Source organism: Pholis gunnellus, assembly GCF_910591455.1.
Source record: "Pholis gunnellus genome assembly, chromosome: 12".
In the NCBI taxonomy this organism is placed as follows: domain Eukaryota; kingdom Metazoa; phylum Chordata; class Actinopteri; order Perciformes; family Pholidae; genus Pholis; species Pholis gunnellus.
In genome coordinates, this window is record NC_136539.1 from 9218866 (window position 1) to 9243139 (window position 24274).

At 42.9% G+C, this 24274-nt stretch overlaps 1 protein-coding gene across 1 annotated transcript in view; it reads right to left on the bottom strand.

Annotated features, from left to right (window-relative positions):
• Positions 1–24274, bottom strand: part of il1rapl1a (interleukin 1 receptor accessory protein-like 1a) — a gene marked incomplete at both ends in the record, with an annotated part of 128462 nt that overhangs the window by 25605 nt on the left and 78583 nt on the right. Inside the window, one exon of the mRNA XM_079169837.1 lies at positions 21137–21211. Coding sequence (XP_079025963.1) covers positions 21137–21211 — 75 coding nt within the window. The remainder of the gene's footprint in view (positions 1–21136; positions 21212–24274) is intronic.

A 24274-nucleotide genomic window follows, 5' to 3' on the forward strand; every position in this document is an offset into this window, starting at 1 on the left:
CAAATGACAATTTGGATGGGAAATCTGATCAGGCAAAGTCAGGATGCCCACTTTTTCCGAGAAATCATTTTCCAGGACTTTTCCAGGAAAATTTCCAGTGATAATCTAACTGGTATGACAGACAGGGAGCGTGTATGTGCCACACACAGTTTGTCTGGTATATAACCTTTCAAGAAAACAAAGAGAAAATGGACACAAACACCATTACTTTCTAAATAAAGTCATCTTTAAACATTTTTTTGTTTCCCTTTTCCTTTGAAACATTTAAAAAGAGTACCCTCATCTAATTTTAGCCTACTCAAGCACAATCTAATCTGATTTCGGTTGTCAGATCTGTGACCATAACAATTATTGACATTTGTTTTATCTGCTCCCCAAATGCCTTTGTTGGAGTGTTATCTATATGGATTCAATTAATTATAGCTGTTTTGTTGTTGTTGTTCTTGTAATTAAGGATGTTACGTTAGTTTTTTCTGTGATCAGTTTAGGGCTAATCATAGCAGTGTGACACTCTAAAGCTGCCAGTTTTAAATATCTCAACTTTGTTTCTGAGGAATTTTGCCCATGAGCCTCAGCTGCTGTTGATATGAAGATGAAGTCAGAAATCCAAACTGCTTATTGGATCTTTAGTTTACACCCGTTGTTACGGTGGACAAAAGAGAATTGTAAGCTTTCTGGTAATTTACTGTTGGACTAATAGTTATGTTATATAATGAATTTATCTATGAACACTCCTCATGTGGACTTAGTTAGTTTTTTACTTCTTCCTGGCATGACAATCTAGCTAATCTGATAATTGGTTTATTTTGAGAATCCAATTTCCTGTGACGAATTAATTTTCTTATATTTCTCTTCTTTTTCTGATTTCCCATTTGTTGTCCACAACTGCTCACTCAAAATGTCCGAGGCCAACTTCTGTCCTCTCCCCTTATTTGAACTAACATTCTTTATAGCTCCCTGCGTACGTGCACCTGCATTCATAGTGAGCACAGAGGAGCTGATTGTAGCAGAGGGTCAGAGATGTATTTTGGTTCAGTATGAATGAGCAAATCTGCAACAACAGTTGTGTGAATGTCATTGTGGAGCTACATGTTTCTGAAAAAAATCATTTCAGTCTGTGATTAATACAACTTAAATAAAGCATACGTACTAATAACTGTGAGATTTAAATCATTAACAATCATGCTTATGTAGGCTTTTGTTTCTGATGGCACTCCCCAGAATTCACAACAATAGAGAGAGATTTAAACAGAAATAGAGTGGATCAAACCAATCTAGACTACAAGAAAAGTGCCTAATTTAAAAAAAAACATGAAGGTACACTATACTAATTTGCAGTTTAATAGCGACAAGACTTGCTCAGGCCAGTCGTACCTAAATGTAATAATTTTATGCACAAATTGTGATATTTTCCTTTTGCAAACCCTCTGGAGCTTCATACACACCGCTGGCTTTACACTCATACTCCGTCTTGAGAATAGCAGATCTAAGGAATTAATTCACTATTTCTCTTTCATCTCCTTTCTTTATGCAAGAGATCACATATCTTCACTTCCTGAACACAGAGACCCTCTGTATCTCTTCTTTTTCCTCCAGGTATGTCGCCCCTCCACTTTGCGGCTAACCTTTTTCTGCTGGGTAGCTATATTGCCATTTCCTCCAACCAAAGCTTTGGCTTATCTTCTGATTCCGAACATCACTCCAACCCCCCTTGGCCTGTTCTTTCTTCTTTTTTTTCTCATCACCTGCCTTCTCCTTCTTTTACAGCACATCCCTCCACAGACACCCACACACAGCCCTTCTCCTTTCTATAACACAAAGGGGTGCCCGCCCCTCTTCACCCCCCCCCCCCACACCTCTGCGTCTTATCGCACCTCCAGCACTCTGTCCTCTGTCCTCGCTGCTCTCACCCTCTGGTTTTGGTACCTGACCCTCAAATCTCAACACACCACTTCAGCCAGTTTCAATTGAAGCCCGAGACGGACACATAAGCCTCGCTTTCCCTCTTTTCTATCTTTCTTTTCCTCTGTTTGTCTCACACCTCACTCTTACCCCCCCTGTCATCTCGTTCTCTCCCCTGTTTCAATTTCGGACTCCCCTCCATCATGTCGCAATCACCCAACCCACCAACAGCATGTCCGGCAAAATTCAGTACTTTTGAGTGGGAGTGCAGATTGAGCTCCAGCTGCGGGAGGCCTATGTGTTGATAAATCTAAATCAAGGCTGACAAATGACTTGTGCCAAGTGGGCTGGAGACACTGGGACTGGGGCACAGGGGAACACAGAAATGTTTACACACTAACACAGGCTGATGATGTCCCCTGCTACTTGCAAAGCGCTGGGATAATTTTACTCTGGCAAAATACCTGTGGGAACCGAGCGGAGCTGCTTCTCAGGATGACTTTCAGCCAATCAGAGTGGCGACGAGGGAGCTAGGAAGCAGGCTAGTGCGTTAATTACCGCAATGATTTCCTGTGAGAAGCAGGCTGTGTTTGATTTGTGTGTGTATTTGCATGTGTGTGTGTGTGTGTGTGTTTGTGTCTACCTACAGATATATGCTCCATCATGCCAAAAAGAGATTTCAGCATCAATCAGGGTCCCCTTGTCTCCAGAAGAGATTAAATAAGATGCACTGCACAAATCCTTTCAGTGATGACTCATCACTCAATTCTTTTTTTTCTGTCACTTTGACCATAACCTTAAGTTCTGCTGCGCTGTCGCTGTAATGAAATCAGGTTATCCGGCATAAATCTTACAGAGCATCCTCTCGATGAACCAAACGTGCCAGGACCCTATGAAAACGCAATACATCATATCCTATTCTCACTTTTCTCCTTTCGTCCCTGAGGACCATTAATTTAAAAGAATATAACTGTGATCTGGTTTCTATAGTAACAAAGCAGACAGAGCAGAAAGAACAGGGCTTTCAAGTATTACCAGAAGACTTTGTGTGTGAATGCAGAAACGCATGCAAACAGACAAACTGTTTGACTGTAAACGAACTGGTTAACCCAACCAGGCAGTATGATGTGTCCGAAATACTGCACGTGTAAAGGGCAGTGTGTGACATAAGCATACACAATCTTTTGAACAATGTCCTGTATTCAGTCAGCCTTCTGTGACGATTAAAAACCAGCCCTGTATTGTTTAAGTGTGTATTAGTGATAGCCATCCATCAAGTCTTGTACAAACTCTTTGTTCCATAAAGCAGTTTATTCTCTAACATACATTTAATGGTTTCTCACCTTGAGAGTAATTAACATATTATTTATTAATGACTTGGGTGTTACGCACTATTAGCTTAATTTCAAAGACAGATTGTTAACTCACTCATTTCATTTACAGGCTTCTGGCAGATTCAATACATGCCTTAGATAGGGATAGCATGTATTATACTATATCAATTCTAACTATTTTTATTGTAATTAAAAGAAAGACAAAACAAATATCTCTCCATGAGTGGGAGATCTGGATATTCTGATCTTTAGTTCTGTGAAGAAATGCAACAATAATAATTTCACTTTCAAATTTCACTTCTGTTTTTCATTTGACTTAATTTACATTTGATATCAAAATCATTTTTTAATATTCCACCTGTGATCCCATCATGCTTTGTACAAAGTGTCCGTGGAGTCAGCCTGAGCCCTGATTTTTATAGCTTTTATTTTTTTTAATATTTTGGTGAATCTTTACCATAGAAAGTCATACCAGCTTGTACTGCAACCATGAACTGCCATGCAACAATAACTATATTCATTTGAATGATGAATAATGATGAATAAAATGCCTAAATTTGATTGTATTAATTGGACGTATTTATTATTATTTATGAACCTTTATCCTCCATGCATATTGGAGAAACTGGATAGAGTAAGTTTGCTGATTTTAGCAGTACAGTATGTGTATATGTGTGTGTACATATTTGACTGAATTATTATAGTTCTGTGAATCATTTTTGACAGAAATTATGTCAACAGGTAGCATTCAAAGGGTTAAATAAGAGGCTCAAAGTTAATCTACTCTAAATATTAAAACCCAGGAACGTGCATCTTCAGAGATGAATAATTGCACAGTGCAACACACTCACTCACACCCACACATATCACAATGTGCAATCTTTAAATGATAAATACGGTCCACTCCATCACTAAACTATACAGCAGCCTACATTTATCCATGGTCCGCTGGGCTCAGGGAAAGTGTGAGTGATTATTCTATGTGTGACAACAGAAGCTGTGCCTTATGGTGGACTCTAATTGATTCCATAAAGAGACAGGTATTACCAGTGAGGCAGCGTGGTAATTCATTTCAGAGACAAGTGGCCCTGAGATACACTCAGAAATATACGCAGCCAGCAATCATGGCTGTGTGCCTTTGTGTGTGTGCCTAAATATTACATGTGCATAATACGATGTATGCTCGGGTCACATTTGAACAATTATTTCCTCTGCAAATAGTGAGACAGGTTCAGCTGGGAGACCCTGAACACACACACACACACACACACACACACACACACACATGGATGAGTTTGCTATAAATTCTGCTGACTCACATAATATCTTTGGATTAGTAAAAAAACGTTAGTTGAGAATATAAAAAAAGTCTGAGATTTGACAACTTTCAATGTCCTTCAGGCAGAGATGAATCAGCTGTTAAGGAGAGTCGGATGTGAAATCTCGCCTACTGACTCTTTGTTAAAATCCCTGACAAGCAAACACTGTTCTCTCCAGCTCTGTTCTCAAACAAAAGAGAAATAAACATTCTTTCAAATCCCACATATTATTATAGATTCAGTTTAATCCTATCAAGACTTTCTCATAATGGCTGAGGCCTTGCACATGTGGGCAGTGGTGGAGTCCTTTCTCCATAAAGCCAGCCTTCCAATGACTTTGGATATGATTACAGAACATAGTGTTAAATGTATTTTACTGTAAGTGACCACCAACGTCCCTCTGGGAGAGCAAACGGCTGAGATTACGATGAAGAAAGTGTGCACCCTGATTTCCAACAGCAGGTCCATGTGCTCATGGCGGCTTTAATTGTGGTTTTAATAATCATCCTCAAAGCTCATTGAATACATACAGAGCAGAAGACAAAGACAACACCACGTGATACAAATTATAATTTTTCCAGGCTAGGACGTGAGCAAAGACTGTAAGAATGAGTGGTTTGAGAGGAGAAATACAACAAATTAAAAACATTCAATAAATAAAATAAATACATACTAAGTGTCCACCGACTGGATACTCAGACAGGTCACTGCAGAACAACTGTTCAAGCTGAAACAGAGTAACAAGCTAACTGGCTATTTTTTTTAGAATCCATCTAACTTTTAATGAACATGCTTTTAAACAGTTTGACACTGCAATGCAGATCGACCCGAGCTTGATGGATGGCCTACAGTATCTGCAGTATTCATGAGCACATACAGGTTTGTTTACAGAGATGTGGAAACCAAATAGGAGAAGATGAATGAAAGACGTGGGCAGAAGGGAAATATATCTAGAAGTATTTAGCTCGAGCCAACCTGCTGTTCATGAGCGGGAGATATGTTAATGACGAGGGTCCAAATTCATATGAAACGCTGATGAGCACGATGTCAGCTAATTCCTATAGTCTCACATCGTCCTCGTCTGCTTTCCCTCTCCTGTCATCTCAAACACTGCCCTGCAGTAACTGTGTTCTTGACCATTCCCCATCAACCGACCTCCCCTGCCCACCCATTCCCACCTCCCCAGTAGCATATACACGTGTACCATCCCGCTTCGAGCAATGCCCCGTGAGGTGGGCGGAGAGGAGGTCACGAGCAGGACAATAAAGAAGGGGCAAAAGATGGAGAGAGTGGAAGGCCTGGTGTTCTGTATGATCTATAGGTGCATGAGTGTGTTTGTGAGAAAATCAGAGGGCAAAATGGGAGCTTCTCAACCTTTTCGTTTTGCTAAGCAATTACTTGCTTTACCGACTTGGGACCCTTCGCTACAGGCTGTATGTATCTATGAACTGTGAGCAATTCTATCCAAAGAGTGGTGTTTACTTCTCAGATTGTTCAATAGTTTATATAGACCTGAAGTGGAACAACTTTCGCCGCGTACATTTGTTGAATTCACAAACCGTGATTTAGAGATTTTAGCTCTATGTCGTCATAATCAACCCAAACGATGGCCAAAGCTATTAAACCCGGCATGAATCCCCACCCTTAGTAGCTTTGAGTGGGCCAATGTTTCAGTGTTTTCATTGTTTCTAACAAACCCTCTGCTGTTAGCTCACACCCACCACAAATGTAAATGCTAAACTTCGTAATTACTACAAGATGTCATGCTATCAAATCTTTGATCACACAAATGACAACTGGAGGCGTTGTAGCCTAAGAAACCTGGGACTATACCAGAGATGAAAGGGTGAAAGTAGAAACAGGTGAAAGATGCCATGAAGCAGCAGGATCTTGGTTAGATTAAAAAAAAAATGGCTTGAGGCACTACTGAACATGAAACCTCTGCTTGTTTGTCTGTATTTTGTGATCCTTCGATTGATCTAGTTGTGGCGGAAAAAAACATAACTCTTTGGTCCTCAAACTGGTGGCAAAGCTATACACATTTACATGCAAATGGCTTGAAGCAGAAAAAAAAAAATCAATGAATTTCAAAATAAAGTTCCTCTGAAGTTCAACATCAGCCATCCAATGTCACTGCAGAACAGGTCATTTCACAGATACCTCTCTTGTTCAAGGCAGGAGTTAAGATGCAAATGAATCTAACGGCATGCAGCTCCAAACTCAGGCCAGGGGGAGGGTTCATCCTAAACCGCACACCAGAAAACATACAACAAACATGCGAGACACATACTACGATCTGACTCTCTCTCCCACACTATTCAATGCTTTGCTTCTGCACTCTTATTTTCCTTCCTCGTTCCCATCATATTAACTGCGGGCATTTAGACTGTGTGGAATCCTCGCCGCAGTACTCTCTCAGAATGCTAATATGCCGGGCTGATGTGGGTCAGGACTTAATCCTGTAGAAATGATTATCGCTGCGCGGCTGGAACTTCTCCTGTAGGATATCATTACCATTCTGTACTTTTCTACCGCACTGCAATCATTCCCACTAAGGAAACCACATCACTGCAGAGAAACGGGAACAATCAAAATGAAAATGATATGTTGTAGCATCCAACTGGGGAATATTGTTTCCCTTTGTGTGTGCATTGGCAGATTGCATGTGTGTGTGTGTGTGTGTGTGTAGATATGCGTTTATGTGGCCATATACTGTAAATGCAACATGCATATACTGTAGAAGTAGTTTGAAAACAAAATTGGCACACTTGATTGCCTCCACTCTGATACAACTTGTATGGAACTAAATCACTGAGCAGATTGGGGATGTGAGACTGTGAGTAACTTTCCATTCATTTAGATTGTTTTTTTTTTACATTATAGTGTAGCTAATTACTTCAGGACAACAATACTTTTTTTTTTACGACTATCACAAAAACCCAGTCAGCTACAGCTTTGTGGTAGGAGTGAGACCAGGCAAAAGCATGCCATGGCGGGACACCAAGGTGGATCCTCGTCCGCAGAGAGTGCAAATTGAGCAATTAATTTAATTCCAAATTGTGCACGATTTGGCATATAAACCATAAAAGGGCACTGGTGGCCTAAAGGTAAAGGGAAGCCGGCTTGTGACCGGAAGGTTGCTGGTTTCCCTGACCGGCAGGATGAATCTGGGCGAGGAAAGAGAAATAGCAGCACTTTCCCCTCCCTCGTTACCACCACTGAGGTGCCCTTGAACAAGGCCCTTAAACCCAACTGCTGCTCAGGGCGATACTGCAGAGGAGAGCTGGGCTTCTCACGGTGAATCTTCCCCATTAAATAAAGGTGAAAAACAAAAACACCTTAAGTTGTCCGGTAACATTAGCTCTGTCCACTAGTTTAGCCTTTTTACACTGTGATACAGTGTCTTTATTGGCTGGCATAGTGGCAGTGTCCCACAATTCCACAGGAGGATTTGAAGGATGTGGCTGCGGAGAACGATGTGAAGGCAGAAATCGAGCAAATGGACAATCCATCAAACAAAAGCGATGATTCTTTTATCAGGTGTGGCAGTGTGCGTCTGTTGGCATGGGTGTTTGTCTCCTTGTGTGTGTGCTGTGCATGCTGTTAATTCACATAGGTGAAAAGCCAAGCTACCTGCAGAGCATGGGGAATCTGGGTAATGGAAAAGTTATTTGTTTCACAAATAGCGTTAAGCCAAAAGGGAATACCTTTGTTATATTGGAAATAGCATGAGTGCATGCATGAACAACCACACATAGAAGAAGAGGGGGCCAAAAAGAGACAAAGACAGCATTAGACGGCAATGTGCTGATGCAATGCCCGTATATAGAGGAAAAAAAACAGACTGTATACAATGTGGATTTAGGCTCGGTGCCGTCACCCGTAGGTTTCTAAAGAGCTGTTGGGAAGCTTTGCCGTCGCCATCCTGGCAGTCACTCCTGGCTACTTCAAAAATGGGCAAAGAGGGAGCTGAAGCCGGGACCAGGAGACGCAGCAGAGCAGACAGCTAGCAACCTGGTATACACACACACATACATACCTGGTACAGCACCCACCTGTCACTTAAAGTGGCAGGCCATGCCTTTAACTATAAAGAACTTGACGTCTTAATATAATTGAAACTGCAATCATGAAGCAAGGCCTAGCATATTAGAGATACGCTTACTCTTAAATTACCTTTTATTTAATCATCAATCAACTGTAAGAGAAAGACGTATAGTGGGGAGAAAACACAATCATTTTTGTATACTCTGAGGAAAAGTAACAAAGGAAAACATGGAGGTAAACTGCTGCGCTACAAATAAGGTAAACTTTGATACATTCGTCTCAGATTAGGGTTGCAAATTAAAGTATAAATGATGACTACTTATTCACCACTTAGGTACAGCGGACAAAAAGAAAACTCAAACTTTACTCGCAAAAGAGTGAGAGATAAATTGAATGGGTGATTAAGCTGGTGGGAGAAAATAAAGGCAGCAGTCCAGAACCAACTAACGGCAAAGAGTGTGATGAGGAGGAACACCGCGAAACAGTGAAAGTGACAGATTTCTTGTGAAACAAGGCGTGATCTGGAGGGCCTGTTCTGGTGAAGAGAACAAGAGATGAGGTCGGAGGAGTCTGGCTTCACTTGCACATACGTAAAGGTGACTAATTTTCAAATTTTCCAGTTGAAGACAAAGAGTTGTAATAGCCCTCTCTAGCCGAACTCTGATCGAGTCCACTTTAGCCCCACACGATCCACAGCTGTTCTCAGTCTGCCTCACTCTCAAAGGTCACGCAAGAAACTGCCAACACTCAAAAGGTCATGTTATCTCCAATGGGGGAGTGCATGCGATTACAGAAAGCCACTGCACAAGGGACAAGTTAAGTAAGGAAAGGAGAGAAAGGAGATTAAAATTGAAGCAATCGAGTAGAGTGAAGTTTTATGCTCGATAGTTAGTTTGCCTCGGAACACCTCATATAGAAAAGGCCAGAAGGAGCTGAGATAGAGAATGTAGAATAAAGTAGAAATACCCAGACGATAACAATGTTCTCATCTAAACAGAGGGGTGAATTATTTGTTCTCATCATTTTTAACAAGATATGCAAGAAGATATGTTGGGTGCTGTGGTTACAGTTATAGGAAGTAAAGAGAACAATGTGGAAAATGAGTTGCAAACTATATGTGCCAAAGTCATTTAAAAAAGAGTTAACAAAGAGTTAACAAATAAAATCAATAAATAATTGAAATTCAGAGTGTTTGCATTGCATGTGGCATTTTTAAATACACTTTTTACCCAGATTTTGCACAAAAAATTAAAAAGAAAAGATGAGCCCCATCTATAAAGCCCATACACCGTCAACTGACAAACGAAGATGTGGAGGATTAACGTGAAATAGTCAAATTCAAACAAACTCTGCTGGCTGTTAGCGGCACAGAACAGCGGGTCCTCCCTACAGACAGGCTCTGATGCCAGCAGGCGGCACCGGACAGATGGTGAGAGCTCGACAGGAATTTAAAGAACATCTCCTCTGAGTGTTGAGATATACAGTGACAGAAACCGGAGGTGAGAGCAAGAGAGGGGAGACGTGTGTGACATTGTCTTTCGGTCACCATCAGACCCGGAAGAGCGTCTTAAAATGACACAAGTCCTAATAATTAAACCAACCAAATATGTTGTTTATTAGTGCCTTCCAAAATGACCCATACAGCTGCCTCAAATGGCAATTCTACTTATATGGCACATTTCATTACACGTAAACTCAAGGGGCTCCGCATTTAAATGATTAAAATACAACATAAACATGAAAACATAGGTAACCATATGTGTACACAAGCATACACTTAACCACAAAGCAATACATGATGACCTGAGAGGCCTGATCAGTGAGCAAGTCAGAAATGTACTGAAGGAGCCAAACCATGATGTGCTTTATTGACTATTAGAAGGATTTTGAAGCTGATTCTGTATTGTACCAGGAGCCAATGGAGTGATTTCAGTCCCGGAGTAGTTGGTTAGGCTATAAGTCACAAACCGCAGTCTCCAAGTAACATGCTTTTATATTATATATTAAATGTTTTATTTCAATGATTACAGTTCAAAATTCACAACCTAGCCCCTTCATACCTTTCGGGCCTCCTGCACCGACACACTCCCCCGTTCCGCCGACGCCATCCTCCTTCCTCCCCCCCTACTCTGTCCAAGCATCGGACCTGTGGTGGGACAGGGCCTCTCCCCATTGCTGCCCCCTCCCTCTGGAACGCTCTCCCCCTGCACCTCAGACATTCTCTGTCACTGCACTTAAAGCGACACCTATTCAAATCCGCTTTCAACCTGTGATGCTAGTCATGTATGTCACTGTTATAATGTCATCTCTCTGCCCAATCTCTCGACACAAGTATGAATGCGCCTGCTCACGGCCAGTATGGAGAGGGAAACGATTACAGCTACTCACGATTACCTCAACTCGGGATATCTGCCTCTATTGAATACTAATGCAATTCCCGTGCTCTTTTTACCCAAATTTAAATTGGTTTAATTTGAATGCCCAGTAGGGTAGCACACGGCCAGGGATCATGACGGACTTAATGCAACCTATAAAGGAACGGTTTCTAATGACGTTGACGAAGAAGCATTTCTGTCAGGATTTCATTTATTTTTGCATTTTGCCTTCAGTTGGTAGTCGTCTATGTGGAGAAACACCTGGGTAGATGAGTCAAAGTGAGCACGTGGCAGTGATGTGTCTTCACGACCAGGACAGCTGAAGGAAACATGATGTGGATTGGTAACGTCTGGCAGTTTAATACGGTCAATAGTAGTGTTGATACTGATCCAAATTCAGCCACCGATCAATATATGTGATCTATCCTGTAATTCTGCCATTCCTGTGGGCTAATAACATTCTCCACATGTCACAACACATTCGTGCTGTCATTAATACCACTTAACTGGCTCATCTGAGACCAACATTGATCTCAGCTACTCAATGTGTATGCGACATTGAGAGTATGGATTGGTTTTGCTCTCTAAACTGAAGATGCTTACCGTTGTTTTCTCCTCCTTTCACATGGATGAGGTAAATATTCCTTAACCACACGCAATCTGCAGTCTTTTTTATATATACATGTCTCCCCTTTAAGCACATGAGATTCATGTGCTTCAGACATGCCAATAGCGCCACCAGGAAACTAGTCTTTCTCTTGTGTGCAGCCTTTACTGAATTCTGTCTTACGGCATGTTCTCTATGTTTCAGCAGCACCGTGGAGACAGACACGCTTGTGCAGTAGGGCGTCTGCAATTATGCCGCCTGATTCCAACCAAAACAGAAAGCGCTCCCTTTAGTATCCTGAGTAGACCCTTAACCCAAGTGCTGCATCATCATAATCATTATCGTCATCATCATTGTCATCACAGTGTTATATAAGAGAACTGTAAAAAGATTTTTTTTGGTGATTAGCGCATACAGTCAGGGAGAGCGTGAAATGGCCGTGTCTTTAAGGGGGCGTTTGTTCAGACGCTTGAAACATCCTTAAAGCCTTCCTAACGCTACCCCGCTCTCAGCAAGATAGGAGACAACATCCACAGTTCTTGGTCTGCGCAAAAATGCATTACAAAAGTTCAGATGAAGCTAATATGTGGCCTCAGCAGTCGGACACATTGAGTGGATATCTACCAAAGGTTTTAGTTCAAAATTCCCTTTTTTGTGTTTCCCAGGACAGGGTCTCTCTGCCGCACGCCAGCCGGAGGTACATTCTGTCAGGACACCCACTTGATTTTACTAACTCACACTGTGGAATTCTCGATTGACCTTTAGAATAAAAATGTTTGCCCAGAACGCGGACTGTGTTGATTTTTTTATCTGTGACGGTGTCGTCGCGTTGTGAAGGGACTGTTTCACATCCCGTATGAAGAGGAGGAATGATTGCAGCGACCAAATATCATGTAAACGAACACCAGTAAAATAGAAATTGTGATTGTGTAATAAACCGTTTCTGTTTTGCTTTGGTCATTTATGAAACAAGTGTAAGCAGTCAGTAAAGTGGAAAGCATAAAGCAAGCTGAAATATGAAGGAGAAAGCTCTGCAATGATGTGTTAACTAAATATATGCAAAAGTAAGTGTGCACCCACACACAAACATAAAACACACAATCCCAGCTGCACACTCATTGCCTAGTAACCCAGGAAGGTTTTTTTTCTTGTGTTTCCTAGGGGGTAATTATTACCATGGAGGGTAGTTATTAGGGAAAGTAAAGCTGGCACTTAAAATGCCTATTCTGCCATTGTTTAATACTAATAATACATTTCAGGGGCTGAAGACAGTAGTAAAGGGAGGAAGAAAAGAACCGGGTAGGAGGAAAGAGCAGAATAGAAGGGAGAAATTAGAAAAAAAAGGCAAGGCTGAAATAGCTAAAGGAAATGAAGGTTTCTCTCATCCTTTCACTCGGCAAATTAGTTTAAAAAAAATCAAACTAACCACAATTTCTCTTTCCTCCTGAGCATTTCTCTGAGCATTAGCAGAAAATAACAACCTTTGTAAACTAAAAAGCAAACAAAACTAATTTCAGCTGGCTATACTGAAAGCACCCCCACCCCCACATGCTAGCATTGGGCCTGTTAACTTCTATTCTTCAAAATCAGCAATAGCCAATCATAGCCAATCCAACAACAATGTTTATGGTAATGACAAAATTGAAGATAATTATCCACCGAAAACAGTGCATTTATACGTACAATTATGCAAATTATGCGCAAACCACTTCGATACTGCTGCTGCTACTCTGCTCTGCAGTATGTTTCTACTGTTACGATGCGAGAGCGACTGCTATGTGGAGGGAGAAAGAGAGAGAGAGAGGGGGAGAGAAGAGGACTGGTAGGAGGAAGAGAGCGGGGGAGAGAAAGGGAAACAAGAAAGACAAAGATAGAGAAAAGTCCATTAACACACTTGTAAATGAGTCTCAGCTATTTACCCCACGCTGGGCCTCTCGAATTACTGACTGTGTTCAGGATGCAGATTGCAGATGGCAATTAAAGATGAACCGTGTGCACAAGACACACACACAACGACGCACACACATGCACCGATGTGAGCTCGCATACACTCTCCCTAAGGCAGCAGTTCGGTGCAGATCTACTGATCTCCATAGCAACATTGACTGCCGTGGGCGATGGTGACATCATGAAGATTGATTGTCATAAAAAAATAAAAAGGAAGAGTACAGCAGAAAGAGGGCAACCGGAATGGAGGTGTTAGCTAAAGTGCAACAGCGCTCCATCGCTGCTGGATGGAGCCCTGGCCTCCAGCTGGAGGTCGTCTTTGGTTAATGAAGAACAGACGCATGTGAGGGGCCTCAGCTGGTCTCCAAACACATGTCAGCAGTGAGGCTGGAGAGATCGGCTCGTGCAACACAGAGATGGAGAGCTACTGTAGAGATAGCTCTCTGGGGTTCAAATGCTCAGCGTGGTCCCTCGCCTCTCCTTTCTGTTTATCCTCCCTCCTCCTCTGTTCCTCCCCTCTGTCTCCTTATCTTCTTTCTGTCCGACAGCCTCCTCTCAACCCTCCTTTCTTGTCTCCCTTCACACCACTGACTGATCTCCCTCTCGTTCCGCTAACTGTTTTACCCCTCACTCAACACCAAAGCTTGGTGCGGCGACTAACTCCAGCGTCCAGATACGGCGACTTGCCGGAAACATCAGAGAAATTAAGTTTGGAAGTTCTGTCTTGCCTTTCTTTTCTCTCTCTCTCTCTCTCTCTCTCTCTCTCTCTCTCTCTCTCTCTCTCTCTCTCTCTCTCTCTCTCTACCCTGCCTCGTTTTTTTCTTTTTCTTTTTTTTTTGGGCACTTGTTTTTCTTCATTTTTCTGTTACGTAAGACAGACAGAAGTGGAGCAAGCTTCAAAGTGAATGGCAAAGCCGCCTTTTCCCCTGCTCGCTTTGGTGTTCATGCATGTCATTCCAGTGCCAGCTCCCCCCCCCCCCTCCCGTTTCCCTCCATCTCTTTCTATCCATATCTTCTTTTTCCTCACTCCTCCATCATTCCTCCATCTTTTCTTATTACTGTACATCCATCCCTTTCTGCCTATTGGGTCGGTTACTCAATTTTCCCTGCGCTTCCTGTATACAGCCTGTATATGTCAAGTGGCACTTTTGGATGACATCCCCTCTCCACCTTGACCAAACAGAAGTGGCAGTGACCGGAGGAAGAGCATGAACGGGCGGCAGACCCTCTGAAAAGGAAGAGCGTCTCATTATGTCTGCCTCTTCCTTCTGTCTGCCCTTGTTGTATCAAACACAGTGTGATGCAGGGATGAGTGGGATGCTCCTTCTCTTTGATTACCTGTCAGTGAGCCTGAGCATCAAAGGCAGATGAGGTAAAAGCTACCATTAGCTAAATCATCTCTCTTTAAAGACATCCTTTGGCTTAAAAGGTGGAGAAAGTGTTACCGGTGACTGATTTAACACAATTGCTCTGGACGGCCTGGATAACGGTTGTGTTATAAATACTGACACACACACGCACGCACACACACGCACACACACACACACACACCTACCAGCACATGACTGACAAAACTGAATACGCACTCTGACGGCAAGCATAAAGTTGAGCTCAGGCCAGAGAGAGAGAGACAAAGCAGATCTGTTGCCCTAGTTGTGGGCGGACCTGATGGACCTGACACACCAAAAGTGCTGACAAAAACCCCACTGATGCATCACCTCACATCACCTCCCGTCTTCTAAGTAGCACTTCCGGCAAAGGCTGCTGCAGACAATCTTGCCAGCATGCATGCGCATTTTGCATGATCGGAAGTTTAGGTTAACAAGAAGGTGCTAATAAGATGGAGCCAAGTCTTCTGCGATCCAAACCTTCAAATAAACCCTCATGAAGCGGGTTTCCTGCCTCCTGGAGTTATGATGCTCACTGGTTTAATACACAAGAAGATTGGATTTAAATTAAATGGAATGCAAGTCAAATCCTTTGCAGACTAAGTGGGATGTGAATTGAGGAATGTGTCTGATGCAAAGTTGGCACTGTCACTGTAAAAGTTTTGCTTTGCTTTGCACTGCTGTTGTGTGCTGCCAGTGGAAGAAGTAAAAGGCAAAAAAAGAAAACAGCGACGGAGAAACCGCACCAAATGGAAGAAATCACTGATTCGCTGGGCCGAGCAGCCAGTCAGACTGCTCTTTCTAAGTGACTGCCTATGCCGCCAACATGCTGAATCGGCTTAACGGCCGCTGATAAGGTCTATTAAAACCAACGGAGCTGGACACGCCAGCCAAAACTGCAGCTGCTCAAAGACAGCGCCTGACAGTCCGACGTCAGCCTGGTGCCTCAGAGGAATAATAACCAGGAGCCTGGTACGACTCCAGAATGGGTTCTCACCTCTCTTGCATCTTCTTACCGGCCTCACGGGCTGTGGTGAGTAATGTCAAGGCGGTAATAAACAAGCAGCTGTACGCGATGCACGGCGGGGCGATGCGTCTGTCTTTATTGCCTGCTATGTGGTGCTGTTTCTGTCTCTGCCTTGGTGTGTTTTTCTCATTCCCCTGCCTTTGCGCTCTCTCCCTTCTCTGTTAGGCATGTGTAGAGGCGCTGTTAGTTCATTTATCATACAGCGGGCTCTAGCTCTCAGCCCCGGACTCAGTGATTAATGATGACCGTTCACACACTTAAACATTTTGCTTTGTTTCGCTGACACACTAGTTACCATACCGGTCGCCACGGCTTACTTAACGCTGGGTCACTGTAGGACTAAAACCAAATTAAATGACGACATTTTGTATTCCTTCGCATCTGCAGTGTGACTTTTAAGGGCTGAATTTTTCTCTCTGTGTTAGAATGTAAATATGTTATTTATCGCAAGAGATCAAACATATCCACACCGACACAGACGATTGTGAAAGTGCCTTGCGGCCCATCTCTCCCTCCCATAAAGATAAAGATACATGTACTTGGTTTATTAGAAATCTTCTTCTGATAGATTTCATATCAATAAATGAGCAATGTGTTTCAAAGCACTGAGGGTCACATGCTCTTGTCTTTTTTTATGGATTTTCTGTAAGATTAACATCCTTTCTATCACCAACCCCATTATCACCAACGTTTCCCATTCTTTTACAGATATCTTTCATCTTCTTTCATGCAGGTTTGAGCTGAAAAAACAACAACCTTGTGTCAATAAAGAGCGCAATTTAGTGAAGTGACTCTGTGTTGACCTGTATCAACTCTCCAGAGCAATGTCAATTACAATTTCACCTTTCTCCATGTAAAGGTTGACATGCGTGGTGAAACAGCTAGGTGTTCTTCAGGAGAAGAAAAGAGAAGAGAAGAGAAGATGAAGTGTTAACCACGTCAACAGCCGTTGGGAAATCAGTAGGCCTACATCCTCAATGACAAATCCTCAACTGTCCAAGCAAGCAGAGGTCAAAATGTGAAGCAGTGAAGAGAGAAGAGAGAAGAGGGATAAAAGGATGTAGGAAAAGATTAAAAAAATATATAAGGGAGGGAGAGAGTAAGAACCTGGAAAAGTGAGTTGTTATAGGTTTATAGATTGTGATACAACTGCATATCATCAGTTGAAATGAGAAAAGTTAAAGCTATAGTAGTACTATATACAAACACACACACACACACACACACACACACACACACACACACACACACACACACACACACACACACACACACACACACACACACACACATTGCAAATTAGCTCAGGCTATAAATGCCGTGGTGTGTGTCATTGGTTTATGCAACATACTTGCCCCTATACAAATAAACATTAAATAAATGCCCCGTGTTTATTGCTGGTACCCCTGACTGCTTTACTAATGTGCTTGGACATACCATAGTCATAGCAACATGTAACAAAAATAGGAAAATACCCACCTTTAAAGTGAAAGAGCTAGTTATGGTAAACAAAAGGCAGCAGAATTGTAATAGTGTCTCACTCATTCCCCATTATGAAATAATGTGGTGCTTTGTGACATACAATGGTGGTTGGCAAGCTGACGATTAACATCTTAGCAAGCAGGTGACATGCAGTGTTGGCCAGTTACGAGTTACTCAGTAACATAACGAAAGTAATATAAAGAGTAACATAACTTTTCATACCAAGTAATAAGGAAAGTATTCTTACTTTTTTAAGGAGTAATATGTACTTTTTACGGTCCCTTACTAACTTGCCCAACACTGGTCACAAGCTAGTATTGGCTGGCCAATATATAGCCCGCAAGCTAAGCTAGCTATTTGTCTGTCAGCAGGCTAGCTAGCTTGGTTGCTAACCATTTTTATCATAGAGACTTCTGATGACTGCATGAAAACCATGCAGCACCTGGCATACTATATTGTAAAAGAAAATGGGATGGTGTGACACAGCTAATGTGATATATTCTTGCATTTCAGACTCTCTGGAACTCTTTTGCCCAAAACGTCAAGACTGTTTGCAAAGGTTTACCAAAGTTGAACTCAGCTTGAAAGCCCTACATGTATTTACTTCTAATGCACTTGGAGCAATTCGACTGAAATGAAAAAAACTAAAAAGTGTAAGTCTATTACAGATTTGAGGTTGTGTGTGTGTGTGTCTCTACATAGAACATGTTGAAGTAAAATAGATGTAAGAGTCATCATCCTCTGACCACCCATCCCGTGCTGTTGGGTCCTGCTCTCTGAAATAATTGATTATAATTCCTTTCCACTAGAGTGCACCCATCTGCTGGCTTTGGGGGGACAGTAAAATCCTCTATCAGTTACAATTATCCCGCAGTCACCGAGAACTGCGCCACGAGCGAGTGTGACCTACCCACCCCGAGTGCTTCGGGGGCATGTGCGAATATCAGTGCATGAGTGTCTATGTGACGAAGAGGGAGAGCTAGCGAGGCGGAGAGACGCTCAGAGTGGAGCGCTGCCTAAGCGTGAGCTGATTCCCTCCGTCACTCTCCTCCGGGACGGTGAATCCATGATGACAAATCATCCCGAGGGAATAAACACCAAGTCTGAGTCTGCGTGTTTTAAATTTGGAACTTTGTGTTGTAGGTTGCATACTGTAAGCTTGTGTATTTCTGACTTCCACACAAATTCAAACCCCCAAGATATGAATCACGCTCTTATTCTGGAGAAGTGGGCCGCTACCAACTCACCACTGGGGGACAGCACTAAATCTGGCAATAGAGAAAGTAGATGGCCGCTGAAGAAATCCAAACCATCCTACACAAACTTGATTTTTTTCTCTTTGAAAAGTAAAAATCCGTCTGAAAGCAATATTTGTGATGGAAAACAGGGCGGCTTCCAGTCTTAGCACAGTCACACACACCTGAGGACTCCTGAGACCCTGAGGCCTTGTAGATCTGTGATGATAGCTGCACACAAGCAGCTATTTGGTGGTGGTGTCGTTCAGAGTGACATAATCTGTAGCTGTGGGATTTGGGCCCCTCAGCTGAAAGGAGCACAGTGGCAGAGATATGCAAGGAGACCTTTGGATAGCAGGGGGATGGGACACTCTGACAAGACCCCCCCACTCTGTCTCTGTCATTTCCGCCATCATCTTTTTCTCTCCCAACACACCCAATCCGTATGCTTTAACGAGCACTCTTGTTTCTTTAATTTAGCTCCTTTTGTGTTCTCCTCTCTGCAGCGTCCTCTACGACTTCACCGCTACATCCCCGTGAGAGTAACATACGTGTTTTATTTATGTCCACGTGTGTGTGTGTTGTGTAAAGCCGGCTGTTTTGGCGACTGTCTGAGATCTGCACTGGTTGCAGCAGCAGAGGAGATAAAGTGGGGCTGTGTTTCCTGGCAGTATTGCAGATTTATCTCTCTGCTTACGGCTCTGATTTTACTGCCCATCCACAAGCCTCCACTGGATCCCACCTCTCTCTCTCTCTCTCTCTCTCTCTCTCTCTCTCTCTCCCACTTGCCATAAGGGACCAGCCTCTCTCTGTGCACGCTCTGGCTACCATAAATCTGCCACGTTGCTCCATAAAGCTGCTTAGGGCATGACTCAACAAATATTAAGGAAGAGGAGAATAAATAAATAAAGCAAAATAGAAACTCTCGTCTGGAGGGAGAGACAACTTTTCTGCTCACAAAATGGAGCCCGGCTGTAAAATATTTACCTCGGTGTCTCTGGGCTTTAGACACTCTTCTGGGAGTGTGGAGGCTCACTGCACAACATCACACACACTTTCTTTTTTCTTTCTCTTCTTCATTGCCTTGCTTTGACTATCTTTTTTGCCAGGGTATAGTCAAGTCCTCGTGTACCACACCATTAGAGGGGAACTCCATTGGTTTTGCATATCTAGGCCTGTTATTTGTCACTAATTAGCCAGGTTTATAATGTCTTCTATGGGGGCGGTTTGTCAAAAAACGAACCCTCACCCGGGTTACCATGGCTTGGGCTTTGAGACAAACTGCATTTCAAACGGGGAACATGGCGTTTGAACTGCATTTACACACATACACAAAACAAACACTAATGAATTGCTTTATAGGAAATGCAAGATCCACAGTTCTATGGAGCTCGACTGGGACCAAAAGTCAGGATATCTCGATCTCTTCTGCAGCGATTTAGACGATTCTTCTTTTAAAACTGTCGCTTACAAGTATCAAATGTTATGGATCTGCAGTACTAAATCACTCTGCAGTATGAGGTGCACGAAACATTTAACACTCATCACAACACACAAAGTGTATACGAGGAGTAATTGTCGGAGAGGCTTTTAACAATTGTTAGAAAGCTTGATAGGACGAAACAAAAGCTTTCCTTGAAATCCCGGCGGTATCAAGACAAAGACACAAATAGCTGAAGGGTGCATTGTGCAACCTGTTCATGCACGGGGGTGAGTACGCTGACATGTGTGGCCGCGCTTGTCAGTTTATCAACAGCAGCAATTTTTCACTCTTGATCGGCCAACCGTGGAGGCATTTTAAATGAACTACCTGGATTCCAACAGCATCAGATACGAGACAAAAGGTAACCCCTCGGGGAATCGTTGCACCTTCTTTGTCTCCGTCCCCGCCCTCCTCTCTCTCCGTCACACACTCGTCCAGCCCTCACGCATTCCAGACCTCTCAGTCTCGTCCGATCGGCTTCGCCACGACAGACACGCAAGCCATTCATAGAGCGGCGAACACCATGTGGACGGCAGACTGTGCCCAGAAATCGAGCAGTATGCTGTCGCAGAAAAAACAACAACTAACAGCCCAAACACAACCAACACGCATATATTCACTCACGCATGCGTGCACACATGGTAGGCCCATCGTGACCCCACGTCAAAGAAGACAAACAACGGCAACTGAAAGCAGCCGCCTTTCCATGTGGCGAGCCAGCGTATGGAACCCTGGCACCATATGGGCTCTTCATTGTTGACAAAACAGCCTTAGGGACATTAGCACCCACCATTTGCATATATGGAAAACACTTTAACAATTGTTTTATCCTTTTGCTGCTCCTGTAGCAAATAAAAGTGCCATCATCAATCTGTGTTCGGCGCCTGGAGGCGCGTTGGAGAGGATTTGTAAAGTCATCCATTTCCTGTCATTTGGAAATGACACAGATAGTACCGACTGCAGCTGGAGGAAATCCCATGATGCTCTTACCTAGCTGCAGCTCCATGTTGTTAATCTTGTTTTCCGAGGGAAACAGGATCTTTGGCGGCTTGTCGGTCAAAGGAGCTGGAAAGGAGGAAAAGACAATTTAAATATAGTATTACACCAGACAAAGGAACAATACCGGCAAGTGGTCTTTGAAGAAGAATAGTGAGGATTTATTCTGATTTAGCTATTTTTAGTGGGTTCCCAATATACTTCTTGCACTTGGTTCTCAATGTTTTCCTTTGCATCCCCTTCTGCCTTACAGATATTTTGAACACAGAGCACAGACAGAAGTTTTCTCCTACCCCCTCTTCAACATGAATAAATGCTCATTCCCTCTCTGTCTGTCCTCATTCCTCCATCTCTCCCAACTTGCTCTGGGTGCAGACACATTGCTCTCTGGTGTCTCTACACCTTGGGTTCCATTCATCTGACCTACTTTCTGATCATAAATTAATCACTGCTTTGCCAAGAACAAACCACCATTTAATCTGCATGAGTGTTAGGCATTTGAAGAGCCATCATGGAGTGTGTGTGTGTGTGTGTGTGTTTGTGTGAGTGAGAGGGAGCAGCTGATGCTCTAATGATGCTAATCATCCATACGGCGGATGTCAGACCTGCTGCTGAAGTCGGCCCTCTGGGGAATGACAGAACATGCAGCTGCTTTATTGTGGTTAAAAGCGTTTGTGTGTTCTGCGCTAGCCTAGGGTCAAGGGTTAGGAGAACAGAAAGAGGGTTTTGTACATACATGACTAAACAGTAACATGAAGGGAGAGAAACGGAGGGGGTGGTGTTTATGTGTTGGACGTCCATAAAGCGGGACTTTTACGTATTAACATCACTGCCTGGGAAAGCTCTCTTTATATCGCAGAATACCAGAGTTGTGGTGTCTGGGGCAACTTTCTTACACTATAACGCATAAACACTTGAAATAAGTATCACCACCTTTAGGGGAAAATAGGTAAACCAATTGGTCACAAAAAAAGAAAAGAAACAAAAAGAGCTCAAGACTAAGTTGTTTCATCTTTATGATGGCTTCACTTATGCATGTGTTTTCCTGATTTTGCATGGGAAAACTGTATTTTGGATACAACACACAATCAGCTTTTTGCTTGATTGCGGCACTACTTAAAGTCCAGACCATGATCTGGATCCAGATCGCTTTTTAGAGTTATGTAAGAACACATTGTTCTTGTGATTGAGTGTTGCCAGTATGACTGAATGTGCCCACATTTTTAGAGTCGACTGTGTTCTGTGAGCGCACTCACTCCGGCCCGACCACCAAAAGCGCAATGTCATTACCATGACAATGAGTCATGACAGTGAGTCACTGACGTGTGAACGGTATCGCTAACTCTTGAAAAGCAAGATTTCACAAAGAGAAAAAAAATTCAAAATAGAATCAGTCCAGCAATAAACCCAGCAGCTGCTCGGCCAATGAACACTCGGATCAGTGCCTCTAATCCGAAAGTGACACCTTTTGTGCCAGGGTGCAAGGCCCTCGTTTCAGGCAAACTGTGCAATTTTTTTTCCCCTTTGTCAAGTCTTGTTAAATGTGATTTTTAGTTCAGTTACAAGAAGACGAATGAAAGCTTTTGTTTCGTTAAAGACATTTCTTTTTACTTGTATTCATGATGGCGAGTTGTGCTGACATTGTTGTGGACCTCTGTCCTTATTACATATAAGATGGCAGCGTATCAGCACAGCAGGATCTAGTGAAACCAGTCAGACTGGCCTGTACTTGTAGACTTATACTTCAACAGTTGTATAATTACGGAGCTATTTGCGCTCACCTTTACTTTAAAAAGGTCAAGTCCAACGAACACTCTCCCGCTGCTGATTTCAACACTTTGTTCGAGCTTGGTATAATCGTTGCTATACACTCAAACTCACAACGCTATCTTTTGTTGCCATGGCATTACATCATGAGGGAAAATTGGGGCATGATAAGCTCATTATAGCCCACATTTCTCTGCTGGCAAGCATGACGGGTTTGATATAATTGTAGACCTTTGAATTTCTCCTTTTGTTTTAAAATGAGTTCAGAACTCGACCATTCTTATCATACTAGAGTGTTAATAAGGCTATAGAGGGGGTACCATGTTTGACACATAGGTAGGCTTGCAGGTGCGTCTCTGTGTGCAGTGCGCTGAATGTATTGATTCATGGGAATAACTTAATGCATTACAGGTTCAGAGTGGGTCAGAGAGGAAGGTATGACCTGGCTTTGAGCATCACACACACACAAATCCAGCACACACACTGCTTACAATCGGATGCACTAAGGAGGCAAACACTAATTTTGCACTTCCTAAACCAGCTATGACGAAAAAAAAAACCCTTTATTGAATAAAACAGAGGCTACTCCCAACAGCAGACCTTTCAGGCATCTCTAATTATGTAGTGGTGAATTTGCAGAGGCGGCTTTTTCAGGCCAGTTTGTAGCCTGGTGCTTTCATTAAGATGTTCCCTTAGAGTGTCCTCACAAGCCCTCTTCTTTAGCCTTATTATAAGAGCGCTCCAACAAGCGCTTTGAAAGCCCTGCTCTGTTTCGGTGTCTGTATTTGGGAGGAACAAGCCATGCAATGTTGCTGAGCTAACTGTGATGTGCAGTCAAGTGAGTGGTCTTGTCTGAAGTAAAGTGCGTGGTCTTGTCTGATGTAGAGTGCGTGGTCTTCTAAAGTGCTTGGTTCAAGGCTGCAGGATAACATATTTAACGATTCTCTAAGCTGTCAGGAGGAAGTGTCGATGTGAGAAGACCGAAGTGTTTGTTATGCGTCGATCTGAATGGAGGTTTTGGGGCGGACGTAGAACCTGCTGGTATGTAAATACTGACAGAGACGCACAGTGACGTGTCAATGAGAGGGGGCGGTCATGGGCTTTTAGGCACAACTGTTTGCACTGTTAATAGGTAATCACACAGCACAAATTACACTGGATACTGATACAATTTTAATTACATATCAAACTGCTATACATAATTACACAATGGGTGATCCTATAGCCAATTATGCACTGGGCAAACAAATGAGGACAAGCTGTCTATGGGAGACGAGAGGGGAAGCAGATGTGGTAAGGGGAACTCAGATAAGAGGCAGCCAGCAGCAGAAGAACAGTAGAGCTGGTGAAAGAACGAGAATACAA